Consider the following 21726-nt stretch of genomic DNA (forward strand, 5'->3'; position numbering starts at 1 on the left):
ACAATCGCTTGTGAAATACAAAGGAATAGAAAAAAAAAAAACAAACACTTACAACAACAGATTTTTAAGTCCTGTCCCAGAAATTAAACTATTACCAGCAAAGTATTTTAATAACTAGTTAAAAATTACTAATCACTAGCATGAGAACAGGCCTAAAGGAACTTGCATTTCTCTTGTATAATCTATCATCTTTTGGTGACAGAATTGTGGAAACTCACACTTACATTTTAACTTATAGTTCACTATCTGTTTGCAAATATCGGTCCTCTCGGCTTGGAGGCAGAGGTCAGAGGAACAAGTATGTATGAGAAAGGACAACCTGCAGGCTCTGAATCTAGCTGAGGGGTTACATTGTAAAGCACCATTAGACAATAAAATAAACAAAACCGGGTGCTTGTTCACAATACAATAACCCAATGTTCTAGGCCCCGGGGAAGGCTGGTTTACTTTCCACTCCAGAGGGAAGGGGAACAGAGACACAGGATGGGCTGAGGGACTTATCCCAGGCCTCACACAGAGTTAGTGGGTAAGCCGGACACATAACCTAGGCCTCTTAACTTCCACTCCCGTGCTAGAGGGCCCGAAACATCAAGACAGAAAAACTGCAGCAGAAGGGATTTAGTTTAGACGTTAGACGGTTCTCCTGACTGTAAAGGTTTTGGAAACACTGGAATGCATTACCAAGAAATACTGTGGAGTAATGTGCTCTGGACCTTTTAATAAAAGGGCAAACAATTTTGTTCCCGGAATGATAAGAATATAGGCAAAGAAGGCAGACTGAAATGGACCATTCAAAACCCCCTCTTGGTCTACATATAATTCTATAATACTTCAACAAATCAACAAGAATGTATTTAAAAACACCAATTTCGGGCACCTGAGTGGCTCAGTTGGTGAAGCTTCCGACTCTTGATTTCGGCTTAGGTCATGATCTCACAGTTTGTGAGACTGAGCCCCATGTCAGGCTCTGCCTGCTTGGGTTTCTCTCTCTCCCTCTCTCTCTCTGCTCCTCCCCTGTGTATGCGTGCATGTGCTCCCCCCTCTCCTGCTCTCATTCAAAACAAATAAACATTAATAAACAAAAACCAAAAAAAACATTAATTCTGCCTTCTTACTTGAATGCTAGGTCAGGGTCAGCACACTGGAGCTCACGGGCCAAACCTGTCCACACCCATTTGTTCCATACCATCCAGGGTTTCTTGCTTCCTGGACGTGAGTAGTTGTGGTAGAGCCTGTACAATCCCCCCTCCAAAGTTAAAAACATTTACTATCTGGCTCTTTACAGAAAATGTACACTAACCCCTGCATTAGACTGCAGATAAAATTTCAAGTCTAGAAACAAGCTGAGGGTCACTATCCAATATTCCTCTGAACATATACTCCTACAATAAAGTATCAAAAAGAAGCTAAACACTTAAAGATGCTTTATCCTAGGGAGGGTTCACATTCAGGCCACAATATCTCACTGGTGGTAAGGGGATCTGAGGGGCCCTTACCGGTATAACTCCCGGAAGACAACAGGCCTGATAAAAGCTGATTGCCTTGACTTGGGTAGTAGTGCTGCCTTCTTGAATGGAATAATTAGGTTCGTATTCATCTTCGTTTTCGGCACCATTAATTAATGGCCTGTGTGAGTCTTCTTCAAAATTTTCTTCTGCCTCAATACCTGGGATACCTGCAACAGTAACAGCCACCATTTATAGAATGCCTTCTAGATGCCCGGCACTGGGCCAAGGGTTCTGCATGTATCGTTGCTCGTGCGGTTGGTGTTATTTTCATTTCCACATTACAGAAGAAGCAACTAAGGTTCAGAGGCCAAGGTCAGCTGAGGTCGGCTAAGATCACACAGCTAATAAGCCACAAAGCCAGGACTCTGATTCTACTTTACCTGGCTTCAGAGCAATGCTTTTTCAACTACTTCACACTCTCTCTCTTACATTAAAAAAAAAATAAAATAAAGTGTTCACTACACACGAGTAAACTGACATGTCTCTTCAAGAACACTCAAAAGACGGACTTGGACATTTATTTGCTTCTGTGGTTTTGCTCGTACATATTCTGTATGTAACCACAGATGAGTATCACACTAAATTACTTTTAGGAAGGACAAGAAATGTCTGAAGAAGTGAAATGAGAAACATTCCATGCTAGTTTCCAGTCAGTATTCTCGATTACAAAGCTCATTTGCCAATGAAGAGTCTTCCCTGAATCCAGGAAGGTGAGCCTCGCTCCTCCCCAACGTCCGCAGCTGTGCTGGGAGAGCCACCCACGGGGTCTACTGGACACACAGAGCAACGCCACTCCTCTAAGTCACTGAAAGGGGGCCACAGTTCTCCTAGGGAACAAGAACCTGGCCGTGCAGGCCTCACCCATCACCGTAAGATGTTCTGAACAGAAAGGCGGCTTCTCCTCACCAATTTCTTCTGGTGACACCAGGAGTCCAAAGAAGATGATGATCCCACCAGCAAACTGCACCGCCGCGGTCACCAGAAAGGCATACTGGAGAAGAGAGGAGAGAGGTGCTTCCTTACCCATCTGGGGGATTCGTTCAAGCACATTCATTAGAAGCACCCATGGGGCAGGTGGGGAGCTGGGCAGGAAGAACAGGGAGACTGGCAAGGAAATGGCCCGTGCCAGGCACAGAGCTGTTTCGAGTGTTTTCCCAGGCATCTTCCCCACGAGGCTCAAAGAGCACAATTAAAGTCCCAGGGACACTGAGTGGTACTACAATTGTGAAATCAGGACTGGCTCCCAAATCCTCATTCTTCGCACCACACAGCCTCCCACAAGAGACAGTCTCTGCCCCCACAAACATTCTATCCGGTTGAGGGGATTAAACAATACACCAAACAATAACACAAGGCATCAAGCAGCCGAATAGATGAGAAGGCCCGGTCCTAATAAGAAACACAAAGAGAAGGAAACAGCTAATGATGCCGATATAGCAAGACAATGTCTTAAGGAAGAGCTAAAACAGGCAGCGGACAGTCTTTCCCAGCACGACTGAAGCAAAGAGGGCTGGGAACTGGATAGAAAGTCTCCTACATGGTCAAAGCAGATGGCTTGTGCTGAGGGACAGTAGGGAATAAAACTGATAGGAAAAGGTGAGATCAAGATGAAAGAACCTCAAAAGCCAGGCTGCAGAGCTGAATTCTGTTTAATAGAGAATGGAACCTGATGTGGAGAGACAGCCTAAATTTCTGGAAAAGACGGTGACACATTAGTGTTTCCAGAAGTCAAACCTGGGAGCAGCACACAGGGTGAACCAAAATTCCCATCTGAAGCAATGAGCATAATCCAGATGCAAATCTAAGAAGCCTAGAATAAAGGTGACTAGGAGTACACAAAGGACCTCCCACTGACCCTAACTAGACAAAAATTCTTCTGAGACCAAACCTTTGGTGAACTATTTAAAGATTTATTTATTTTTTAGGGGCACCTGAGTGGCTCAGTCGGTTAAGCATCCGACTTCAGCTCAGGTCATGATCTCGCGGTCTGTGAGTTCGAGCCCCGTGTCAGGCTCTGTGCTGACAGCTCAGAGCCTGGAGCCTGCTTCAGATTCTGTGTCTCCCTCTCTCTCTGCCCCTCCCCCACTCACACTCTGTCTCTCTCCAAAATAAATAAACATTTTTTAAAACTTATAGATTTATCTACTTTTTAAAAGATTAACTTACTTACGTTATTTAGGCTTTAAAATACATATACTTTCACATGATCCAAGCAACAAAAAGTAGATTGTATAGTAAAAGCTCTCCTTCCCACCTCTTCTCCCATCCACTTAATCCTCATTTTCCCAACATATGACCATTGTTATTTGATTTCTACTTCCCAGGGACTGTTTTAGAAACACAAGCGAATATAAATATATACTCTAACTTTTCCGCCATTCTACAAAAATGGCTTCACTCAATACACGCTGTTCTGCACCCTCGCTTTCTTCACTTAACATACCATTGAGAACTTTCCCTATCAGGACGGAGAAAGCTTCCAAATTCTAATTTATGGCCTTCAGCCTTCCGTTGAAGAGGATGTCACAGTTTATTTCCCTACTGGTTCACATTTGTTATCAATTTTTGTTATTACAAACAATGTTGAAATAACCATATAGAAATGTTACCTTGTATATGTGGAAGTATATTCACCTGTGGGATTACTTACTGGAGGTGGAACAGCTCAGTTAGAGCAGCTGTAATTTTGATGGACAGTCTCATAGTGACTCCGGGGGGGGGGGGTGGTCAATGCTTGTTTACATTCTCATAAACACAAGATGCTATCAAACTTATGGATTCTTACCAATATAACAAGTAAACAGCATAGTTCCTTTCTTTTTTAGTGTAGTTTTAATTTGCATTTCTCTACCAACTAACACCTACGCTCCATAAAGGCAGAGATTTTTCTCTTTTCTGGCCAGTGCTCTACTCCCTACTGCCTAGGAGCACTTAGACTGCAATACATATTTATTGAATGAATAAGTTACAAATAAAGTGGCATATTTTGTCATATATTTCAAAACCATTTCTATTTCTTTTTCATGAACTACACATTCAAATCCTTTACCCTCCTTTCTATTTGTTGTTGATCTTTTTATTATCAATTTGCAGATACTCTTTACATAGGAGGGAGATTAGTTCTTTATCTGTAACATGAGTTGCAAAGACTTTTCTCCCAATTGATTATACTGTCTTTAGACTTGGGCATTTTTCCAATGAATAATCTCTATGTTTGGATTTATCAAAAGTTTGTCTACTTTTAATACAAGCCTTGCCCCACTCAAACATAGCTCTACATAGTTTTAAATAGCCATGGTACTATTTCCTAAAAAACAAAATATATTTATATACTCAAGAAAAAGCTAGAAAGAAATACCTACCTCATAACCATATTGCAGAACAGAAGAAGCTAGGCATGCTCCCAAAATATTGCCCACTGATGCACAGGCACTCCAGAGACCAAAAACAACTCCTCGTCTATGAGAACAGTAGAAAACAGAAAACAATACAATCGGAAGGAATTCTGATGCAGTTCCCATACAAAATGGCCAAAACGGTGGAAGTCCACATTACAAAGATCAACATTCTATCTTAAGATGTTTTTAAAGTACACCCAAATGACAAAAACATCATGTTCCTTAAGGATATTATTAAACTAAAGCTCATTTCGGGGTGCATCCCAAGATACTGTGAAGAGATTTTTGAAAGTAAGCCACAGATTGGGAGGAAATATTTGCCTATCACTGATTTAATAAAAGACTTGCATTTGAAATACAAAGAACTCTCAAAACTCAATAATACAAAACAATCCAGGGGCGTCGGGCTGGCTCAGTCAGTGGAGCATGCAACTCTTGATCTCAAGGTTGTAAGTTGAGTTGGGTGTAGAAATTACTTTAAAAAAAAATTTTAAATCCTAAGGGGAAAAAAATCTAATACAACATTAAAGAGTATGAATCTACAATTATCTCAAATAAAAAGTTTTAAAAAAGAAGTTCATGCACACAAAAATATGATGCAAGTAAGCACATAAAAAGATATTGGACACCATCAGATATTAGGGAAATGCAAATGAAAACCACAGTGATGTAGCACTGCATACCTACTAGAATAGCTGAAGACAAAAAAAGACCACATATACCAAGTGCTGGCAAGAACACACAGCAACTAGAACCCTTACACTCTGCTGGCAGCAATGTAAAATGGTAAAACCACTTTGGAAGAGACTGCCAGTTTCTTAAAAAGATAAACACACACCTACCACATGACACAGACATTCTACTTTGAGGTATTTATCCGAGGAAAATGAAAGCATATGTTCTTATAAGGATTTATACACAAATGTTCACAGGGGCTTTGTCTGTAATAACCAAAAACTGAAAACAACCCAAACGTTCAACAACAGCCGAAAAGATAAACAAATGGTGATACAATAGGTTACTACTTGGCTAAAAAAAGGAATGAACTATCGATACGCATGATATGAATGAACCTCAGAATAATTACATTGAATGAAAGCAAACAAGAAACTATATACTGTATGATTCTATTTATATAAAATTTTAGAAAATGCAAAGTAATCTAAGGTGACAGAAAGCAGACCAACAGTTGCCTGGAGACAGCAATGGGAGAGAGGGAGAAGGTAGCAGGAGTGGTGGAGGAGAGGACTTAACAAAACGGCAAGAGGAAACTCTTGGGGGTGATGGATATGTCCATTTTCTTAACTGTGGTGGTGGTTTTAAGGACGTATGCATGCCAACACTCATCAAACGGTACATCTTAAATCTGTGCAGCTTATTATATACCTTAATAAAGCCATTAAAAAAAAAATAGGTAAACCAAGAATCTAGTGGAAGGGAACCTAGCTACCACAACGGTCCAGGAAAGGGGTGTCTGGGTGGCTCAGCTGGTTAAGCAGCTGACTTCAGCTCAGATCACGCATGCGAGTTCGAATCTTGCATCAGAGTCTCTGCTTTAGCACAGAGCCCACTTCAGATCCTCTGTCCATCCCCACTCCCCTCTCTGCTTCTCCTTCTACCCCCGCACCCGACTCCTACGTATGCATGTGTGTGTGGGTGTGTGCGCACATGCGTGTTCTCTCTCTCTCAAAAATAAACAAACATTTAAAAAATAATAAAACGGGCTCCTGGGTGGCTCAGTCGGTTGGGCATCCAACTTCAGCTCAGGTCATGATCTCATGGTTTGTGGGTTCGAGTCCCACGTCAGGCTCTGTACTGACAGCTCAGAGCCTGGAGCCTGCTTCGGATTCTGTATCTCCCTCTCTCTCTGCCTCTCCCCAACTCATGCTCTATCTGTCTCTGTCTCTCAAAAATAAATAAATGTTAAAAAATTAAGGGGCCCCTGGGTGGCTCAGCCGGTTAAGCGTCCAACTTCGGCTCAGGTCACGATCTCGCGGTCTGTGAGTTCAAGCCCCGCGTCGGGCTCTGTGCTGACAGCTCAGAGCCTGGAGCCTGTTTCAGATTCTGTGTCTCCCTCTCTCCCTGACCCTCCCCTGTCCATGCTCTGTCTCTCTCTGTCTCAAAAATAAATAAACGTTAAAAAAAAAGTTAAAAAATTAAAAATTAATTAATTAATTAAAATAAAAAATCACAAAACATACAAAATCTAGCAAGAGGGTCCTGGAGGAGAGTCAGGAGTTGTTCAGTCTGAACAACACTGGCTAACCAAAGACATGATTTTAGAAGAAACCAGTTGAAAAAGAACTGCTTTAAATTGTCATAGTTTTAATGGTACTTTGTGGTTTATTGCTGTGTTTTATTTTTTTATTTAAAAAAAATTTTTTTAACGTTTATTTATTTTTGAGATAGAGAGAGACAGAGCATGAACGGGGGAGGGTAAGAGAGAGAGGGAGACACAGAATCTGAAACAGGCTCCAGGCTCTGAGCAGTCGGCACAGAGCCTGATGCGGGGCTCGAACTCACGGACCGCGAGATCGTGACCTGAGCCGAAGTCGGCCGCTCAACCGACTGAGCCACCCAGGCGCCCCTATTGCTGTGTTTTAGAGGAAACCTCACTGGGCCTTAAGGAGCACATCATCAATTTCACTTACTAGTATTACTTGTTGAAAAACAAATTGTCCAATGCCCAAAAATGAACAATAATGGCTCAAGTTTTTTTCTTTGTGATTGATCCATAGAAATAATGGAATGGTCAACCTGTCCAGGCACTGCTTTCAAACACCCAGGGTCATCCAATTTATAAAAGCTCAGGTAAGGAGTGCCCGGGTAGCTCAGTCATTTAAGTGTTCAGACTCTTGATTTTGGCTCAGGTCATGATCTCAAGGTTCATGAGATGAAGTCCACATCAGGCTCTGTGCTAACAGCATAGAGCCTACTTGGGATTCTCTCTCTGCCCCTCCCACACACTTTCTCTCTCTTTCTCTCTCTCTCTCTCTCTCTCTCTCAAAATAAATAAATAAACATTTTGGAGGGCGCCTGGATGGCTCAGTCAGTTAAGCGTCTGACTCTTGGTTTCAGCTCATGTCATGATTTCATGGCTTCATGGGTTCAAGCCCCACATCAGGCTCTGTGCAGGCAAAGCAGAGCCTGCTTGGGATTCTCTCTCTCCCTTTGTCTCTGCCCCTCTCCCACTTGTGCTGTCTCTCTCAAAATAAATAAATTTAAAAACAAAACAAAACAAAACATTTTTTAAAAAAATGAATAAAAATCTAAAAAAATAAAAGCTCAAGTAAGAAGGATCTCAAAATGATATGTGTCAAAGTGATTATCTTTGGGGCACCCGGGTGGCTCAGTTAAGCATCTGACTCTTGATTTTGGCTCGGGTCTTGATCTCGTAATTCGTGAGATCGAGTCTCCACATCAGCTGCTGGCAGCACAGAGCCTGCTTAGGATTCTCTCCCTCTATCAGCCCCTCTACCCTCCTCTCTCTTTCAAAATAAAAAAACTGAAAAAAAAAAGATTATCTTGGGGCACCTGAGTGGCTCAGTCGGTTGAGCATCCGACTTCAGCTCAGGTCATGATCTCACGGTTCGTGGGTTCGAGCCCCGCGTCAGGCTCTGTGCTGACAGCTCAGAGCCTGGAGCCTGCTTTGGATTCTGTGTCTCCCTCTCTCTCTCTGCCCCTCCCCTGCTTGCACTCTGTCGGTCTCTCTCAAAAATAAATAAATATTAAAAAAAAAAAAAAATGTGCTGGGGGATGGGGGGGAGACTGGATGGCTCAGTTGGTTGAGCATCTGACTCTCAATTTCAGCTCAGGTCATGATCCCAGGGTCGTGGGATTGAGCCCCACGTAGAAATCTCCCCACCTCCACTCTCTCAAAAATAAATAAACATTATTTATTTAAGAATAAAACAGAACGTGTCTCACGGGGCTAGGCCACCCCTCAAGTCCACACCATTTCCGACACGCTCCAATGTGAAACCTCTCAACTATTCTTTCTAAAATAGAGGGAAGGCACGGGAAGGATCAAAAAGATCAAGCTGACTGATGACAGGTGTGAATAATCTGATATTAAAACCACTTAAAAAGAGAAATTAAAGACAAAGGGAGTGGCATACCCCGCTTTCCCAAACCAGTTGCCCATAACCGCAACCACACAGGGCCAACCGGTAGACTGCAGCAGGCCATTCCCAATCCACAGACAGCAGTAGAGGCCCTTGTTGTAGAAATGCAGCCATTCTGTGACAGGGCCAAAGACGAACACCTACGAGGAAGGGAAGAAAAAGGGACACGTGACATCCACGCAGACACCTAGAGGACACCTAACTGCCTACCATGCTTATGTTTCTGCGTGAAGAGACACATTCAAGGGTCCCGGGCCTAAGAGACACGTGGCTGACTCTCCAGAGGCTCCTGCTCAGAGCAGCACCGAGCGAGTAAGACAAACACATTAAACTGCCCCCACTGACGAAAGACGTCAAACAACACAAAGCTCCCTGACAACCAGCCCCCGGCTCAACGTGGATCTTCTGCTCTAAAAAGTTCAATCCTCATTGTTCGACCCCATCATACAGCTCTCGTTTTCTCGTCCTCAGGCCCATGTGTGTGGAGGACAACTGTAAGGACCGAGTTTGTGGATATAAGGTCAGTCAGCGCAGGGCCACGCACACCGTGGGGCCCAGGACACACAAGCATCATTATTACTGCAGCTGTCGAGAGAACCGGTGGAAGCTGTGATTGGCTCGGTAATTCAGCAGCGTTCGCCAAGCAACTGCTTTTTGTAGGCATTTTGCTCAAGTGAACATTTTGTCTGCTGTTGAAATTTCTTTGGGGAATATTCTGCATGGGTTAAAAAATGGAATGCACCATATTATGTTTCCATTGGGGAATAAGCAAAAGTATAAGGAGAGAAAAACGGTCAGTGGTTGCTGACCAGAGGCTGGGGGAGGAGGGAAGAATGGTTGTGACACAACTGGACTCATTTGTTGAAACTTGGAACCACACACCAAGAAGGGTGAGTTCATGCACATTCTTCAATTTTTCAAATAATGTAAAAAAACAAAACAAAATGTACACAGGTTTTAAAATAAGATGCATACATGGGTAGGCGAGCAGGCTATGAATAAATGAAGTGTTTCAATCTCTCAAGTGGCAGATATTGGAAAATAATCATAAAATAGGGTCTAATTGAAATCGATGCTTTCATTCAACCAATAAAAATTCCTCACTAGGAGCTAGGAAACAAACAAACAAAAAAGATGCATCAAATGTGGATCTTGACCTCTAGAGCACTAAATTAGCTAGGCGTTGTTCCCCAGGCCTCGCACATAGAAACTCGCAAGAGCCTCCCTACCAGCCCTGTAGGAAGGTCTTCAATGAGGCTGAAGCAAGAGCAATGGCAGCTGGGAGATGGCGGAAGAGGAAGTGACAGCCAGGTAGTCCAGGTCTCGGGAAATCTGTGACCTCAACCATCATGCTGCAGACTCCCAGGGAAAGCAAGACTGATACAGAAATCAGCAGACTAAGCAGCAGACAACGTAAGTGCTGCGGCGGGGAAGCCCGGAAGAGGAAGCGATCCCTTTCAGGAACGAAGGAGGTCAGGAGAGTAAGGCATTATGAAAGAACTGCCATTTGGCCAGTCATTTGCAGGAGACCCTGAGTTAGACTATGGAGAGCTAACTGAACAGGGAGCCGTTGGAGGCAGGAAGAAGAGCGAGAGCAAAGAGAGTGAGGCAGAAAGACACAGGCTGTGTTAGGACCACGGGAAAAAGTATGGCCAGATCCAAGTGGTGAAGTGTAGTGGTCAACACAACTACCAAGGCGGCTCAGGACCAGGTTCTTGAGAGCACTGAATGCCGTGCTATTTATGCTTGGCTTTGGTGGTGAACGAATCAGGGAAGGGGCATGACCCAAATCTCACTTTAGAAAGATTCCCCTAAGTGATGGGGCACCTGGGTGGCTCAGTCGGTTAAGCGTCTGACTTCGGCTCAGGTCATGATCTTGCAGTTTGTGAGTTCGAGCCCCACGTCAGGCTCTGTGCTGACAGCTCGGAGCCTGGAGCCTGCTTTGGATTCTGTGTCTCCCCCTCTCTCTGCCCCTCCCATCCTCATGCTCTGTCTGTCTCTCAATAATAAATAAATGTTAAAAAAAAAATAAAAATAAAAAATAAAAAGATTCCCTCAAGTTGAAAAGGCACACAAGTTACTAAAAAAATGGAAGATTAATTCTATTCTCCTGTTCTACATATAGAAATAGAGAGAGTACTTGGATTCCAAAATACCTGACCAAGATGATAATAGTGATGATGACGATAATAACACTAATACCTTTTCAACTTACCACTAGTGCAGAAGAACACATGCCAAACGACAGAACCCATCGTAAATTAAGCCGATCTCCAACAATTCCACTGATGAAAAGGCCCTAAAAATAAAGCATGTTTATTTTACAGCTCTGAGTAATGACACAACATGAAAAAGAGGAAGATACAATGCGATGCAGGTGAGGGAAACAAAACACTGACATGACTCAAAATTAAACTTCGTTCATAAGCCCAGACTAGCTGTCTCCATCAGTTTCACACACGTTTCGTGAAATAACAGTGGGTTTCTGCACATTACACTGTAAACAAACCCACATACCCAAATACTACAATCCAGTGTAAACTCTGGTTCTACCAAAAGCGGATCCCCATCACTGCCTAAAAAGGAGACTGGAAAACCAAAAACAAAACAAAGCAAAAATACTAATAAAACAAGCACACAAATATATTTCATTTTCTAGAACAGATTAACTCCTAAGGATCAGCGATGTGCATTCCCATAGGGGTTACACTTCGCCGTTTGCATTCTGAAATCAAGATGTGTCACAACGCGTCCTGCACAACAGAAGCTTCTGGAGCACAAGCACTGCCTGTTTAATCTGACCCTTGGGCTTCATGACTTCACGAGGCAGGGAGCGTAGGGGCACAAAGCCAATAATTAGTTGAAGATAAGTACAAACGTTCTGCCTCCTGCTCTCCTCCCACTGAGCGGCAAGAATCAAAATCCGGTGGTCACGGCCACAAGGCAGACTAAGGAGCCAAGGGCAATACACTGGGTTTCTTCCATGAATATGTAAAAGGAATAAATGTCTTGACTGAAAACCTAAATCCAGGTATAGGTGTTTCTGACACACCGACTGTATCTATACTAGAGAAAACAGACGGTATGTCTCATCGTCGACCTGTCACTACTTCAAAAGAAACACCCGTAAGCTTCAGATTCTACGTTCTATAGCTGCCACTCACACGTCTTATGCTACAGACAGTAAAGGGGGTGAAGAAAATCTCTCAATGTTTCAGATGAGGGAACCAATTTATTCTGTGTTATTCCAAATGCCTACATGATGCCTGAAGCGCCAGAAGGACATGCGGCTCGATATAAAGAAGCATGATCACTGACTGCTCGGGGCCCCTTTATCTCCTAAACCTACTGAATCCTAGTGATAGGTATGATCGCAACTCTAGAGAAGAGGAAACTAAAGATCAAAAAAAGGGTTAAATTCCATTTGGAAACCAAATATGACACAGCCAGTTGAATGTGGTAGAGGTGGTCTTTGCACTGGACGATGCTGCTTCTTAACATATACCGTAAAGGCTCAGTGACAAGCACTCCAGGGAGTGCTCCACCCACAGGGGGTGCTCCACCTAAAGCTGAATGACCATGTTATTGGGATTTCCTACTCAAAATGCCCAGGGTGAAGAGTTAGGCTAATTGATCCACGATCTGCTCCAACTGTTTCTACTACTACAGGCTTCCTCTTTGAAGAAAAGATATGCCAATAATTGCCCAAAGAAACACTCAGAGATTACTCTGGGACTTTCACTTGGTGTTTCACATCACCTGGATATTCGTAATCAAAGGACTTTTTTATAACTGGACACATTTGCAAGAGAGGAAATCAGACCCTGGGAGAAAAGCGCGGACGGCTCACAGTATGCTCCCCGCGGCCTGAGCTCAGCCGCCACCACACAGCTCCCGCAACCAGAGATCCCAGCTGCCCGATCCAAGACGACTACCTTGGACAGAGAATTAGCGCCTGCCATGCTGGTATGGCTCCCAGGACACCACCATCTCTCGGTTCTCCCCCTTGACTGCTGCACCTCTGCCCACGTGCCCATTCTTCACGTCCCCTGCCTCGAGATAACAGAAGCCCCATGGCTCAGTTGTCGCACCTCTTCTTTATCCTCACCTGCTCCTTGGATGATTCCATCGTCTCCTAACTGAAAATTATCTAGATGCCAAAGACTCTGAAATCTGTACCGCTAGGCTGAGCCTCTACTCGAGACTCACATAATCAAATGTCTACTCTTCATCCTTTGGGCAATAATAGGTATGTCACATGTAACCTGTCTAAAAGAGACTGCCCCCAAAGCCTACCCCTCCCACCGTCCTCCACTCTGCTATGATACTTCTACCCTAAAGTTGTTCTCGACACCTCTCTTTCTCTTATATTCCACACGCAACAGGAAAAAGAATTATTGGTTCTACCTTCAGAACACAGGTAAAATCTACTTCTTCCCACCTCTGTTACCCCACCCTGGATCTGAGACATCATCATCCTTCACCTCAAAACCGGAAGAGCCTAACCTGTCTCCCTGTTTCTGCCTTTGCCCTTGGTTCAGTCACCCAGGGCAGCAAGTGCACCTGTACAAACATGGGGCAGATCCCAGCACTCGTCTGCGCAAAACCTTCCATGGCTCCCATCTCACTCAACGTTAAAGTCAAAGCCCCAACAAAGGGACCAAAGCCCTAAAGGTCTGAGCCCCATACCTTCTCTGGCCTCACTTCCTGTCTCTCTGATATAATCACCCAGACCTCATTCACATCAGGTCTTGGCTCAAATACAGCCTCCTACCCGAGGTCTTCCCCAGCCATCCTACCTAAATTACAACTCCCACCCGGGGCTATGTATTCCCCTTTCCCTGCTTTATTCTCCTCCACAGCACCTATCACCTCCACCCATCCTCTTTATTTGCTTATGTATGTTACTGTTGGTCCTCCTTAGCTCCCACCCAAGAATGTAAGCTTTATAAAGCTAGGGATTTTTCCTGTGTTGCTCACTGATGAACTCCCACAGACTAGAAAAGTATCTGGCACATGATAGGTTCTCAGTAAATATTTGTCAGATGGATGAAAAATAAATGAATGGCTGGGTAGATGGATGGGAAGGACACAAAATATAAACTTCAGCAAAACTGAACTCTCCTGGGTCAGGAAATTCTAGAATTCCTTAAACACTTCATAAGTGTGCAGTCATTTCCATATACATCCTTCCTCAACCTAAAACCCTCAAATTCTAAAACTTACCACAGCATAAGAGAAGAGGAAAATGGTGTCCAGCGTTCCAAGGAAAAGAGTGGCCTCCTCTGCGCTGGGGAACAAATGGTTGCTGCTCCAGATCTACAACAACACAAGAGCCAGGTCAGTCCCCACTGGTACCTGTCAGTCCTTCTCTCTCTCAAAGCACCTGCACCTACGGCCTCTGCCCGCCCTCACAGAGCCCTGGGGAGGTTGCACAGAGGAAATCAGCACTCTGTAGATAAGGAAACACACATGAGAGGGTTTGCAAGGTCGAAGCTATTTGCACAATACGAAAATGTGAGCTGCTTTTTTTCTTCTTTTGCACTGACGGCGCGTATGCAGCGGTGGGTAAAACTCCTCGTGGCTCAGCATGAGTCAAGGCCGTTACGCCAGACCCTACTATTAATCGCTATATTCTTTATGGCCATGCTCACAGTTAAAAGAAAACAAAAACAAAAACAGGCCAATTTCACTTAAGAATGTCCTTGGTACGTGCTAGATGCTCAAATATTTGGCGAGAAGCAAAAAGTATTAAATTTATTAAATCCGGCCCTCGAGTCCGCTTATCTCTAATATTCTGTGTGCCGGTGCTAGGCATCCAGGCACCACGGCTGTCCCGAGGAAGAGCACCCGTGCAGTGTGTGAAGTACGAGCCACAATACGGTTTTTTACTTGGAAGAATGACTGACAGAGGAGCCACAGTTATTCAGATTTGGGTATTTGGCAGATATGTCCTCAAAAAAGAACGAAATGATCCTGTCACTTCAAAATCCATTCAAAGTACAAGACAGACAAATGGATCTTAATATAAGCATACAAAAAGTTAATCGATACAGTTTCAGATTCCGCACGGCAACTAACCTTTAAGAAATTGCCACTTGTCAAATTCTGGTGTACTATCAAAGACACATGCCCACAATCAGCTGAAAAAGCTCTTAAAGTACTTCTCCCCTTTCCACTGTGTACCTGTGAAAGGCCAAATTCTCTTCGAACAGTTCAAAGGATCAGATGGCAAGAGACTGAATTCAGAAGCAGACTGAAAATCTACTATCTTCTATTAAGCCACATGTGAGATTTGCAAAAATGTAAATCAATGTCATTCTCCTCATGAAGTGATTTTTTTTGTCTTGAAAACTCATTTTTTAGAAAATGTCATTTATGTTAACACATTATGGGTTTACTTAATTCATTTAAAAAATAACTAAAAAAGAGATGAGGTGGGTTTTTTCCAATTTCTCAGGTTTTTAAAAAAATTTTTTCAATGTTTATTTATTTTTGTGAGATAGAGAAAGAAAGAGAGGGAGACACAGAATCTGAAGCAGGCTCCAGGCTCCGAGCTGTCAGCACACAGCCCGACACGGGGCTCGAACTCACAGACTGCGAGATCATGACCTGAGCTGCAGTGGGGTACTTAACTGACTGAGCCACCCAGGCGCCCCTCAATTTCTCAGTTTTAATTTCTAAAACAGTTTTAATTTCTAAAATATCTATAAATGTAAACCCACAAAACCAAAAACTCTTTGGGGTCCTCAACCCAAAAACTGAGAGAACTCCTAGAATAAATGATTTCTGAGATGGGATGTTACAGGAAAGAAATTCTGACTTTAGAATATTAAAGAGAAAAATCACAATCAGCGATAAAGAAAAAAAATGTTTAACAGAAAGTAAAATCCCCAAATTATAAAAGAATGCGTAAAGTGTGATTCTAAAGGATTGGGACTTATTTCTGTGTGGCTTCAGGCGTCAGTCTTGCTCCTTTAACAACACCTCACACGCTGTCACCGTAGAGAAAAGAGCAGCCCACACAATGATCGATCGGTATTTCCATGCACTAAGTGGGGCCCTAAAGTTCCCCAATTCGAGTCATTTTGCCTCAGGCCACAATCTTCCGCCCTGATGCTCATTAGGACCCAGGACCAAGCCCTGTTGGGCACACATCAATGTGAGCTAGAGACAGTGGCCTCAAACAGCTGCCCCAAGTTTCAGGAGTCCTTCTTTACTCTCTCAAGAGGTCACCAAAACTCCCTGCAGGTGTGGCTTTCACAAGAACCGACAGATTTCAAATAGCTTTCTTTTGCTTTACTACCAGAATTCAGCTGAAATATACTTTTGATGGTCTACTTAACAAGTGGAAAACAAAAAGAAAACAAAAACAAAAAACAAAATAGGACTAACAGAAAGATAGAGAAAATAGGGTAAGAGAACAAGCCTAGTAAAGAAAGTTCCCTTCAACAACAGAAGTCAGACAGACTTGTCAGAAGGATGCATACTAGTGAGAAATGGTCCATGCATACAGAGCAAATCACCCAGTGTTTAATGAAATGACTTGCACACGGTGAAATCCCATGCACTGCAGTGGTGTAGCTGAGCTGGCCTGCATGCACATACAATTAACATGGGAACCCCCGCCCCCCCTCCCCCGGCCTGTATGCATGTCAGGTTTTCGCGTGTTGTGGAGGGGAGGGGCTGTACTAAGCACCGAGGCACTTCCTGGAAGCATGCAATTGTGTGCGTGGGGGTTTCTTAAGTAAGAATGTTTAGCACAGAGTGAGGGTGAGGCATGGGGTGGGGAACTACTGACAAGAGCTTCCTGAAGTGGTGCACAGAGAATGAGTTAAAGCTGACTTCCGTTCTGGGGTCTGCTCTCTGACCACAGTGAGTGGTTATCGCTTTCCGTGAGATTCTGCTGGGGAAGAGCAGCTGTGGATGAGCGTGAGACAGTGTTGAGGACACCCTGAGTCCCGCTACCCTCTCCTGGACAGCTTGGACTCAATCACACTGCTTTCATGGAAGGACTGTACTGTCTGGGGAGGTAAGGGTTTTTAATTTAATAGAACAAAATCTTGCTTACAATTTTCAGTCAAGTTGTCCTCAAATATTAAATTTAACCATTACCTCCTTGCTATCTCTAAACATAGATTTTATGTTCTGTTCCTTATTTTCAGTGTTCATCCATATCAGTGGGATCCATGATAAATTCTCAGGTGAAGAGACTGTGTGTAATTCTTTTTGTAAAGCATCTAAGATAGCTATGCGTTAAAATGAAAACTATAATAAGTAATTTTTGATGATGCTGTTCAGGACACTTAAATGTTTAACGCTATGTTAGCGAACTATTTTTCAGAATAATTTTACATAAACCCCTGGTTCTTTTTTTTTTTTTTTTTTAGTTTATTTATTTTGAGAGAGAGCGAGAGAGCATGAATGAGCAGAGGAGGGGCAGAGAGAGAGAGAGAGAGAGAGAGAGAGAGAGAGAGAGAGAGAGAGAAAGAGAGAGAGGGAGGGAGAATCCCAAGCAGGCTCCATGCTGTCAGTGCAAAGCCCGACACGGAGCACGATCTTATGAACCGTGAGATCATGACCTGAGCTAAAATCAAGAGTCAGATGCTTAACCCACTGAGCCACTCTGGCGCCCCATAAACTTCTGGTTCTAAGAACTCTTTCCACTTCAGACAAGAAAGCAAGTCTCAAATGGAGGCTAGCGCTGACAGTTACAGACACAGAAGCACAGGAAGAGTGAAAAGTACATATCACCCCAGCTGTTCCACTCCCAGCAGTAGGCTTAGGAAAGAAAAGGAAAGAAAAAAACCCAGACCTTAAAGTGTAAAGAAAGGAATGGAAGGTCAGCACTGCTCTCCACGACAGCAGAGACGGAAATACAAAGATCTCCAGGATAAGTCTGAACGTGACTTCTATATAACCAACCCATCCAAAGTACTTAACCCACAGTTCTGAAAAACCAGAATGGTGAAATCTATTTTAGCAGCAATTGGAGTAAGTAAATAAATAAACACCTAAGCAGAAAAGTTAATACAAGTCCCACAAGAGCTAATAATGTTAACATGGTTACTGGCAATAAAGAGTTAACAGAGCAGGCCTGAGACTGTTCTCCTCAAAAACACCTACTTGTGAGTTTGGCCCCTGGCTGGCACCTGAGAACTTGGATTTTGGGAGTGTTCCCATCCTTTCCTACTAAGAGTGGTTCACTGTACCTAAACTGTTTGTACAAACAATGTGGTTTACGCTGAACCTTTCCTCCTAGGCGTCTGGAATTTTTGTCCATGTCAGGCACAAGGTGCCTATGTGACCAGTCCCCAATAAAAACCCTGGGCACTGAGTCTCTAATAACCTTCCCTGGTAGACAGGTTGTCACAACCTGTTGCTGGAAGAATCACATACATCCTGTACGACCCCACTGAAAAAGTCCTCTTGGAAGCTCGCACCTGGCTTCCTCCAGAACTCAGCCTGTGCTTTTCCCTTTGCTGATTTTGCTCTGTATCCTTTCAGTGTAATAATCCACAGCTATGAATATGACTATAAGCTGAGTCCTGTGAGTCCTCTTGGTGAATCATCAAACCTGGGGGTGGTCTTGGGGGCGGCCAAACTCAGGTACCTAAAAAACAAAGGCAGCCTTAGGCAGCATAACCAGAAACTTAGTGCCGAAATCAAATCCTGTTGCTCTGTATATTAATCAGACTGCACCCGCAAAATCACATTCAGCACACAGCACCACTACGCTACAGTTCAAGGAACCATGCACGTTGGCCTAAATGAGAGAAACTTAGGAAGAAAGGTCTTCTCTGAATATTCAACAGGCTGTCACGCAGCAGGAATCGACCACTATGAATGGCTCAGAAGAAAACCCAAGATCAAAATTAAACAGCAGAATACTTTTCCCTAATATAAGAAAGAACTTTCTAGAAGTATTAAAGCAGAAGGTGAGTGATCATCTTTCAAAATGACAAAGAAAGCATCTATACTGGTTGAGAGGTTAGAGCACATGACCCCTTCAAGGGCACTCCAAGGTTTGTGACAAGTCATTTGATCATTTAGATGTACTCAGGGAGCACACAGCACTGTCAAGACTCAGTGTGAAATCTAACCCTCTATTCCTAACATCTTTGCTTTTAAAAGTTCCTGTTATGGGGCACCTGGGTGGTCAGTCGGTTGAGCGTCCGACTTCAGCTCAGGTCATGATCTCACAGCTCATGAGTTCAAGCTCCACATCCAATTCTATGCTGACAGCTCAGAGCCTGCAGCCTGCTTCAGATTCTGTGTCTCCCTCTCTCTCTGCCCCTCCCCTGCTCATGCTCTGTCTCTCTCTGTCTCAAAAATAAATAAAAACATTTTTAAAAATTAAAAAAAAAAGAAGACATGCCAAGAATATTAATATGTATCTACAATTCCACATAATCCAACTCAAGGAATGTGGTAAAGAATGCATGGAGTGGGGCACCTGGGTGGCTCAGTCAGTTGAGTGTCTGTCTCTTGGTTTCAGCTCAGGTCATGATCTTGTGGTGCATGAGTTCGAGCCCCGCATCAGGCTCTGTGCCGACAGCTCTGAGCCTGGAGCCTGTTTCAGATTCCGTGTCTCCCTCTCTCTCTGCCCCTCCCCCGTTCATGCTCTGTCTCTCTGTCTCTCTGTGTCTCTGTCTCTCTCTCTCCTCTCTCTCCCTCTGAAAAATAAACATGAAAACATTAAAATAATGCATGGAGTGGATTTGTATATTGAAATAGGGTATCGTAAAGAATAGCATCTCCATTCCAACTGGTCATCAAAGGATTCACTTGATCCATAATGAATTCAAAGAAGTGGATACATACTCCCTGACTTCTAGACTCTTAAGCAAGATACAAACAAATGAAACAATCACAAGGTTCCTAAATACTGAGACATTAAACTATGTAACACTCCGTACATAGTTCAGATGGGGGGGAGGAATTAGTGGAAGCTAGGAAAAAATTTGATAGAAAAAGTGGCATTTTAGGGGCGCCTGGCTGGCTCAGTTGGTGGAGCATGCGACTTTTGGACTCTGGGTTGCAAGTTCAAGTCCCACGTTGGGTGCAGAGATTACCTAAAAAAGAAGAAAAAGTGGCATTTTATCTTGCCACAGAGGGAAAAGCCAGATTTAGATGGGAAGGAAAAAAGAGAAAGAGCCTAAAAAAGAACATGAGCAAAATCTCAAAGGCAGAAATGAGTACAGGTGCTTGTGAAACTCAATTAAAAACAGTCTCACCAGAACTGTGTCACTTCAAAACGATGAGAAAGCAGCTGGATAGAATGGTAAGTAAAACAGGTCTGAGTCAGGGCAAGCTAAGAAATCAGGCAGAATAGTTTGGATTTTATGCCAGAGGAAACAGCCATGTTTCAGAGTCCTAAGCAGATGAATGAAACAAACTAGAAGAATTTCAGAGGAATTTCGGGGTGGGCATGGCTCGCTTCCTGAACCCGTCCTAGCACTTTGTTCCACTTACCTCTACAGGCAATCTAATGGACTTGTTAAAAGCACTTGGGGTCCACTGCTTAGAGATACTGACTTTGACATTGCTAAAAGTTTTTCTTGATGCGTGGAGCAACGAATAACTGCAAAAGAGAAAAGAAATACAGCTGAATGAATAGCAAAGAAAACGGCATTCAATAAAATCCCATTTGTTTCATTCAATTTTAGAATTCTTCTCTTAAAAAAAAAAAAAAAGTTTTGCTTTATCAACTCAAACAGTCTGCCAAGCAAAAGAAAAACTTAACCGGGGGTCCCTGGGTGGCTCAGTCGGTTGAGCATCTGACTTCAGCTCAGGTCATGATCTCACAGTTCTCACAGTGAGTTTGAATCCTGCATTGGGCTCTGTGCTCTCCGTCCAGAGCCTGGAGCCTGCTTCGGACTCTCTGTCTGCCTCTCTCTCTGCCCCTCCCCCACTCACACTCTGTTTCTCAAAAAATGAATAAATGTTAAAAAAAAATTTTTTTTTTAAAAAAGAAAAACTTAACTAGTCTTCTTATATAAGCCCCTGTGTTCACTCCTAACTTATCCCTCCACCTAGAAGACAGATACGTGATTGATCCCGACCGACTTTAAATCATGGAGGCAGTTCTGTAAAGAATTTTAAGTCTTTAGCAACCATTGGCCCCTTGTTGTTGTACTAGCCACTCAGTAGCTTTCTCTTGAGTCCTGTCTTTTCCTCATATTGATGCCTCCTCTCATCCCCAACAAACAGCTATCCCTAAAGAAAGCATCCAAAACTACCTATCAACTGCTACACAATTAGAGAACCATTTCCTAGTTCTGCCTTAAAACAACCAAACAAACCTATCACATCATTTGTGGTGCCTTCAATAAAGATTAACAAAAGAAAATCTACCCAGAAGAAATCATCAAAACAGCTGAGCCACAGGGTTATAAGTAACATGGCTCCTAAAACCAAACAACCTGGTTTATGTCATCTATGGACCACTAAAGAGAGCCACTGAGGACCACAGAATCACAAATACTGATGATTCCTTGGTCACGCTCCTTACAATTGTCTCATACAATTTTTACTTTACTTCTCAAGGATGCACAGGGCATATCCTGAACACGTGCATCCTGTGTTCTGAAGCTCCTGGTTTTAGTAAAGAAAGAATTTCATGTTAAACCACAGTTTCTCAACTGTGGCACTACTGACATTTTGGGCCCTGAAAATTCTCTGTTGTGGGAGGCC

The 21726-nt window shown here is 43.3% G+C and overlaps 1 protein-coding gene across 6 annotated transcripts in view; it reads right to left on the reverse strand.

Moving 5' to 3' along the window:
* Window positions 1-21726, reverse strand: part of SLC37A3 (solute carrier family 37 member 3) — a 53279-nt gene that overhangs the window by 22675 nt on the left and 8878 nt on the right. For 5 of the 6 annotated variants that reach the window (XR_006213267.1, XM_042973601.1, XM_042973585.1 and 2 more), the window contains 7 exons: window positions 20506-20614; window positions 14257-14349; window positions 11246-11329; window positions 9025-9170; window positions 4871-4967; window positions 2415-2499; window positions 1497-1675 (listed from right to left, as the gene is read on the reverse strand). Coding sequence is in view for 5 of the 6 variants with exons in the window: in XM_042973601.1 (XP_042829535.1) it covers window positions 1497-1675; window positions 2415-2499; window positions 4871-4967; window positions 9025-9170; window positions 11246-11329; window positions 14257-14349; window positions 20506-20614 (793 nt within the window). In the remaining variant the exon portion in view is untranslated. Of the gene's footprint in view, window positions 1-1496; window positions 1676-2414; window positions 2500-4870; window positions 4968-9024; window positions 9171-11245; window positions 11330-12965; window positions 13196-14256; window positions 14350-20505; window positions 20615-21726 lie in introns of those variants that run through there. The other variant, XM_042973594.1, reaches the window with a different exon arrangement.

Source organism: Panthera tigris, chromosome A2 (assembly GCF_018350195.1).
Source record: "Panthera tigris isolate Pti1 chromosome A2, P.tigris_Pti1_mat1.1, whole genome shotgun sequence".
Classification (NCBI taxonomy): domain Eukaryota; kingdom Metazoa; phylum Chordata; class Mammalia; order Carnivora; family Felidae; genus Panthera; species Panthera tigris.